This window comes from Aplysia californica, unplaced genomic scaffold, assembly GCF_000002075.1.
Source record: "Aplysia californica isolate F4 #8 unplaced genomic scaffold, AplCal3.0 scaffold00687, whole genome shotgun sequence".
In the NCBI taxonomy this organism is placed as follows: domain Eukaryota; kingdom Metazoa; phylum Mollusca; class Gastropoda; order Aplysiida; family Aplysiidae; genus Aplysia; species Aplysia californica.
The window spans coordinates 277,018-285,018 of record NW_004797957.1 but is presented as its reverse complement, the minus strand read 5'-3'; the positions used below and the strand labels follow the sequence as shown (position 1 = coordinate 285,018).

At 41.9% G+C, this 8,001-nt stretch overlaps 1 protein-coding gene across 1 annotated transcript in view; it reads left to right on the top strand.

The window, feature by feature from the left end:
- Positions 1-807: 807 nt before the first annotated feature.
- Positions 808-8,001, top strand: part of LOC101852726 (nudix hydrolase 20, chloroplastic) — a gene marked incomplete at its 3' end in the record, with an annotated part of 9,109 nt that continues 1,915 nt past the window's right edge. Inside the window, 2 exon segments of the mRNA XM_013088113.2 lie at positions 808-987; positions 7,471-7,739. Coding sequence (XP_012943567.1) covers positions 921-987; positions 7,471-7,739 — 336 coding nt within the window.

Genomic DNA, 8,001 nt, shown 5'->3' with positions numbered 1-8,001 from the left:
TAGGGCCTAGACTCTAGAGTCTATAGATAGACTATTTATGGACAGATAGGGCCTAGACTCTAGAGTCTATAGATAGACTATTTATGGACAGATAGGGCCTAGACTCTAGAGTCTATAGATAGACTATTTATGGACAGATTGCCTCTGACAGCAGCACTTTTGTTAACATGAGCGAATTTGCTCTCAATTCTCCTATGATTCATGATGGGCCTCTGTGTGGATCTACTCTAGAAGAAGTGTTTCAATCACTGTGGACTTCAGTGCTAGCTGATAGATCATATTATATATAGATAAATATAAAGGCTTCTGCTACGCTTTGCTAGAGAGGGGAGCTTGTATTCCACCCCCTGATCCCTTTCCTTCTGTCCCACCCCTCTTCAAAGGAAGAAAAACTGAGTGAATGAAGGAGGAACAATGTGAAGCCCTGCCACTCTGCAATCATATTTTATCGACCCCACCCCACCCCTCGGATTAATCCTTTTCAATTTTGTGCATTTTGGTTTCAATTTATATGGCTATCAAAAGATCCTGACGTATCATAAATTTGTATGCATGGGGATAGATTTAAATGACTAGTGTTCCTTGTGTCTGTTTTCTTTTTTTCCGTTTTTTTTAAATTGAATATTTTTGATGATTCTTCTCTGCACAATTTCTCGCAGGTTTTCCCCAAGGGTCACTGAGAGGCTCTGCTCTCACTGTTCACAGGCAAGGCACTGAGACACAGAAGCTGAGACACAGACACTGAGACACAGACACTGAGACACAGACAAGAGAAGACAGTGAGACACAGACAAGAGAAGACAGTGAGACACAGACAAGACAGTGAGACACAGACAAGACAGTGAGACACAGACAAGACAGTGAGACACATATGAGACAGTGAGAGGCTGTACTAGTGACAAGACACTGAGGCTTGTACCATGGAGAACAAATCGTCTCAGGCAATTGTGCAGCTGTTGACGAAACTCAACAAAGTGTCTGTGGAAGGTAAAGGAAAACGTGGGGAGGAATTGTTGCTTCATGGCCTAGATATATATATATCGTCGATGTCCGACTCTAACCGTGTAAGTGCACGAGAATTCATTTTGAGAAAAACGAAAAAAAAACTTTTAAAAATTCTCTTACTATCTACCAATTAATGATTATTGCTGAAATGTTTATATTTTTATACTGACTGATAGTGTCAACATAAATTCGAGTCGATAGTTTAAAAAACTAATTAATTAAGGCGTATGCACGATTAGCGCATACAAATTTGTCCGCAGTTGCGCGCTTAGCGCCAGAAACGGTTAGCGTCCAGCATGCTTAAGAGCAAATGTAACCGGCGCTTACACGGTTTGAGGCTTGCACGTTTATCTCCCGCAACACTGTGTGGTCAACTTGGCGCTTGACGGTTTCTCGTTCTCAGGTTTACCAGTGGATATAATGGTCTCTTGTAGAGTTTTGATACCATTTTAGCGTCGTCGGCCCACAGAAGAGTTATGTGCCAAATATAATGATAAAATGTTGGTGGAATCAAGTGCAGACAAACACGTGAAATGATTTGAAAAGAAACAAACAAAATCTCACGTTTTTCCTGTGAAATTCTATTGTGAAATTATTACAACCATGTTTATGGAAAATGTTTAAAATATTGGAAACATACATCTGGTGGTTTATAGAGTGTCGCACATACATCAATGCAACTAACTTCATGAATTTAAAGGGTGAAGGAAGAAAGCAGAAAAATGCAACATTATTTTAACAGTAAACATGATGAAAAGGACACTGATTTAAAGTAAACGACTAAGAGTAATTGCAAATGTATTAAGAAAGAATAAGTCAATTCGTAATAACGTGAATAACTAAAATGTCAAAGGGTTTTCATGGCTAATGACATTCCTTAAAATTAAATTACAGATAGTTGCAAAATGAAATCCATAGTCAAATATAAAAAGAATGCAGTACCAAGAAAACAATCAATTAGTGATAGTGGCTAATTAGTCATATGTACCACAAAAAGGACTTTTTGTAAAAAAAAAATGATGTGAAAGTCCTATTGCAAAGCATTATTCGTGAAGCAAGGCATCATAAATAGCAGGGATATCCTGAGGAATGTTTCAGCTCTCGGAGGTTTTTGTACTTGGAGGCTGAAATCTTCCTTTTGTTTGTCAGTAGGCGTTTTGGGTCATTCTCTATGAGAGTAGAGTTTCCTCTCACAGTAAGCTCTTGCCACTCTGCGTCGTGGTCAAGCTTGTAGCTGATCCGGCCATCCGGTGTGTACTGAAGACATCCGGTGTCTACAACTTGGGGTTCGCCTGCTTTCTTTCTGGGCCAAATGCTTTTCAAGGGGCAAACATCTGTGTAATCCTTAAAGAAGGCGTGAGTCGCCTCTGTCACGTACCTGACCTAGTCAGACGGACAATATATTGACATAGTTTTCAATTTTCCCTCAATGGTGTGAGGCACGCTATCTACTTCCATCTGGGTATGCCCTTTCCCTAGGAACTTGAGAGTTACTTTGATGTTGTTTCTTTGCGCAGTGAAAGTTATTGCCTTAGACAGTGTGACGTCTCTACATGCATTTTGGCATGGGCAGCCGTCCAAAAAATGTTTGGTCCTGGCTGAGATGGTGGCAGAGACATGAGGCAAATTCATTAGCTTTTAGACCTTCTCCATCCTCATGTCACACATAGCAGGTGACTTCCTTTGTAGTGGCATCGTAATTTGTGTAGTTTTGTACACAAAGCTTCGTCTTGTAGTAAAGTGCGGATGCCTAGGACTGATTGCAGATCCATTGTCAGCATTTTTACTGTGGCTTTACTTGCGAGTGCCCTCTGTTTGTCATCTCGTAGGTGGCCAAGTGGTTAGGCTCTCGGACTCGCAACCGTAAGGTCGTGGGTTCGAATCCCGTCAGGGGCCCGCACCCAGGTGGAAATGGGTACCCGGCTATAGACAGTGAACGATCTTGTCAGTTTGATAGAGTTTGAGCTTGTGAAATCCGCAGCTTGCACTGTATGCTTCCACGGAAGTTTCTGAGTGCTCTTAGAGGGTTAGCTTGGGTAATAATAGTTGTAAAGCGCATAGAGCATGCTCTGGAGCATGGATATTCGTTATATCAATGCAATAATAATTATTATTATCTCCTTTAGACTTTTGTGTCTGCTCCTTTCTCTGCCGATGCAGGACATACGCTTCCTCGTCCACATCACCTTCACTGCAGGAGACGCACAGATCACACTGGTCTTTTCTCTGCTGAAAAGGGGCGTAACTGCCAGATTCAAACTGGTGGACAAAGACCTGCCTAGATGATGGTGTTATCTGCTTCTCTGCACACCATCTTTTATACTCTTGGTGCACCTCTGCCTTGCTGTTCAACATCGGCTCGATATAGAGTTTTGAAAAGGATTTCCGGCAATAATGGGACTTATTGCCATTCCTGAGTTTTGGGCTGCTGCTGGGTTTCTGTGTTGTGAGCTTAACAAACTTGAGCTCTAATCGTGAGATGAGTAATCCCAGTGGTATTAGGGAACATCTTTTTGCATACTGGAACTAGTCCACTTCCAACATTGCGATGATACCTCAAGGTGTTACTCCTACTGGAGTCTGATTGCTCCTCACGATGTCTACCAACGGGAACCTTGTGAAACAACGATTTCACCAGAGCATTTCTTTGAGGCCAAGGCATTGCCCACGCCTCTTTGTATATGTTCTGTCTGGTTTCATTGGTTACATCACTGCATTTAACCCCAGCAGTCTTGCAGTTGCATCTTTCTCCTAACAGCTTTGTTGGCTTCTCAGAAAAAGTGTATTTTGAGCCACCTTTCTCATATTTTCTTCCTAAATAGGCCTCCCCTTTACCTCTTTTATGTTTGTTGATATTTTTCTTCCAATTGTCTTTAGCCACCTTCATTTTGTTTTACCTTGGGGTGATCTCATCTGCCTTTTCTTGAGCTACAGTGTTGTTTACATTATAAGAGCGTCCATGAACGTGCCGTTCTCCAGCCACGTCTCCGATGACTTTTTCATCTACAGCGTTGGAATCACTTGTGTCCTGGTTGTCTCTATCATCCAAGTCCATAATGTGAGCAGGTTCTTTCAGTTCTTGTGGTATGCTGTCGGTAATATCACCCACAGCCTCCACTGATTTTTTTATCCCTGACAACTGCATCCAGCAATGAATGATCAGTATCCCTGACAACTGCATCCAGCAATGAATGATCAGTATCCCTGACAACTGCATCCAGCAATGAATGATCAGTATCCCTGACAACTGCATCCAGCAATGAATGATCAGTATCCCTGACAACTGCATCCAGCAATGAATGATCAGTATCCCTGACAACTGCATCCAGCAATGAATGATCAGTATTTGATGAGGAAGAACGGAGTGGTTGCTCTACCACTGCCCTGTCTGTTTGCCCATCGACATCTTTGGATTGACGGCGTGACCCTGTCGCGTCTTGGTGCTCAGCTATTGGTCTGCACGTACATGTGTCTCCTTCAAAGGTTCTTTCCGTTTCAAAGTTTTCCTCTTCGTCTTCTTCAATAAAGTGATCGGCTGATTCCCATTCAAATTGTTGTCCACAACTTGTGTCATTGCACCCTTGCTTATCCAAATCCATAATGTCTGTGTTTTCATCTACCTCTTGTGGGATAGTACCATCTACAGCCTGCACTGGTTCTTGAACAGTAGCTGCCCCATCTAATAAGGCGAGATCATTAGATAAAGAGCCAAGGGTTTGCAGCCATACTCCCATGTTTGAGGATGTTGTCTTTTACTGAAGGCCAATAACAATTCTACCTGCTTTTATTAACAGTCTGGTTTATCAATACATTATCTGCACCATTAAAGACAACACGTTCAGAAAAAGAAGTGTCATTCAAAGTGCTGTCACCTGGTTCTGTCTCATCAGATGGGATGGGTGTTGAACTTCTAACCCTCTGCAGAAGTTCAGAAGGACGAGGTGGCGTATAAGCTACTCTCGCCTTTGAAAGGCACACCATCTTCACAGCTCGACTGAGAGGATACATCTTCTGTTGGAGAAAAAAACATAATAGGTTTACTGAACATCTATTGTAAATAGTGGTCTTTGTTAATCTGCAAAGAATAACATTATTAGAGTATTTTTGCGTCAACAAGCAGTAGTTGAGGTTGTGTAAATGGTGTTAACAAGGATCATGATGTTGGACAATGATGAAACTACTACTACTACTGCTGCTGCTGCTGCTGCTGCTGCTGCTGCTGCTGCTGCTGCTGCTTCTACTACTACTACTACTACTACTACTACTACTACTACTACTACTACTACTACTACTACTACTTACTACTACTACTACTACTACTACTACTACTACTACTACCACTACCACTACCACTACTACTACTACTACTACTACTACTACTACTACTACTACTACTACTACTACTACTACCACTACTACTACTACTACTACTACTACTACTACTACTACTACTACTACTACTACTACTACTACTACTACTTCTTTTGTGACGGATTAAAATAGCTGAAATGGATGGGGAGACTACAGTGGTAATGGTGGGATCATAGTTTTATTTACCTCAGAGTTGCAATGAATTCTGGCAACAAGCCAATGCGTGGACTCACAATGTATAGAGATCTGAGATATAATTAATGCAATAGGCTACTTAACGTTGTTGTTTCATGGGATAAAGCTATTCTAATAGGAAGAAAGAAAGTGGAGAAGACATAACACTTTTCGGGGGGTGTTGTTGCTGCTGACTGGTTGAAATTATCAGTATTAAAGTAAGTTCATCAACTGGTGGTGATAATGCCAGAGACTAAGAAAGTTTTGGGAAAATACATCTTTAAGACATCAAAGTAGCAACAAGACTCATTCTGCTTCAACTAAGATAATACCATGGCCATTATCTGTATTTTCTGAATAAAAAACATTGCTGTAACACTAACAGTCCTGAAAGATTAGTCGATGTTTTTGTGGATTTTAAAATATATTTCCGCTATATTAAAAACAATCATTAAAAACAATCATTAAAAACAATCATTAAAAACAATCATTAAACACAACAATTAAAAGCAACAAACAACCACAACAAAAAAGCAACATTGCAATAAGTTCACGGTAACAATTACTGGGCGCTAATCGTGGAAGCGCCACATACCAGCCACCAGCGGGCCGCACCTTGCTACAGTAAGCGTGTTAGCGCCACTTGCACGAAGCCAGCTATCGTGTTGTGAAATGTTTTGACCGTGCTAAACGTACACACACACACACACACACACACACACACACACACACACACACACAAACAAACACACTCACAAACACTCATGACTCGCACAGCCTGCGGGCACGGGCACATTTTGTTGTCTTCACTTTCTAGTCAAGATAAATGAATATTTATATCATTGGAAGCAAAGAAAATAAATTAGCTTTCAGATGATATTACAGTGGAACTTGGATTCAACGAGGTCACCGGGCCTGACCTAAAATCTCGTTGAATCCGAGTGTTCGTTATAGCAAACACTAGGTTTTGTGTAGATAATTACAGGCACTGAGCAAGTAATGTATAAAGAGAAGTCACAAGTAGTGCCTGAAATGCCTGCATAGTATGAGCTGTGTAAAAAAAAATATACCGGTTCGTTCAAATACACACACGCCTGTGTCATCTCGATTGTTTGTCAAAAACTTGTGTTGCTGTGTAGAGCCTAGCATACGGCAACTTTTGATTCCATAGAGCAGCGCACAATTCATTACGTAGATCTATGTCAAGACTAGCTTATCATTGTAATTATGATCAGTTGCCGAGGGGGAAAGAAAGACTGTGACACGTTTGTATCTGCGACGTTCAACGCCCGGACCGCTGGTGCCCCCCCCCTCCCAGACACGCACAAACAGCCACACGTTTGCAGGCCGCCCATCCGACCCCGACACACGCCAGAGTAGACTCGTGCGCGAGCCAACAAAGCATGTGTTGGTATGAAAGAAGGCGGCTGATAGGTCGCCTGCAATCGGCTAAGTGAATAATGGTTCACGATGCAGGTGCAATGGAAGGTTTCCGGGAATAGATAAAGTTCGTTCTGGGAGATAAATGAGCGAGGCCACGTCTTCGGGGGCTGTTCACCCTGGCAGCGACCTCGTTGAATCCCAGCTCGCTGATTTAAGTGCTCGTTGAATCCCAGTTATTTTTATTGATTTTAAAGAAGAAGAAAAACGGGGAATCTATCTCATCTCGTTGAATCCGAGTTCTCGTTGAATCCGAGTTCCACTGTACCAATAATTCCACATGCCCATGAATTGACGAGCGCCTTCTGATTCCACCATGTCGTGACTCATTTTTTTTGAAAGAGTGGATAGAGTTGTAGTGAACTGTTGACTATTTCATGCTTTGATTGTCTTATGAAATGACTTCCTAGGATCTTTATTATAACGCACATTTTGTTTGTTTGTTGTAAAGCCATCTTGTCAACTTTGTTGATTCCACAGATGCGTTACGAAGAGGCTGCCTTCCTTTCTACATCAGCAACAAGCAAGTAGGGCTCATCAGACCAGACTTCTGGCAACACCTTCAGGCTTTTGATCAAGTTTTTACCAAAGTTGACGCCCAAGGTACAAAGACGGGAGACTTGAAGTCTGGAGTTCACATCTCGTCCAATCTCACGACTCCCGCAGAGCGGACCAAGGCTGTCAACGACGTCCTTGAGAAGCTGAGGAAAGACGACGTGATCGGAGCTCTCCGAGGCTGGAGACATGAAGTAAGTGGCGGCCAGAGAGGGAGATCAATCTATCTGCTCAATACCTAGTCAGGAGAATTTTGACCTGAACAAACTGTGCTTTTCTCATGTCTAGCTTTTTGGAATACAATTCTTGGAATATCTCGATGGCCACTTGGAATAGTTTTACGATTGTGATAGAGTGGACAGAACATGAGTTTTCTGACCTCGTGGTCTTTGTAGCTCAAAACGGCAAAAAATATCCCATAGAACTTTGTAATTCTAAGGTAGATATATATATATA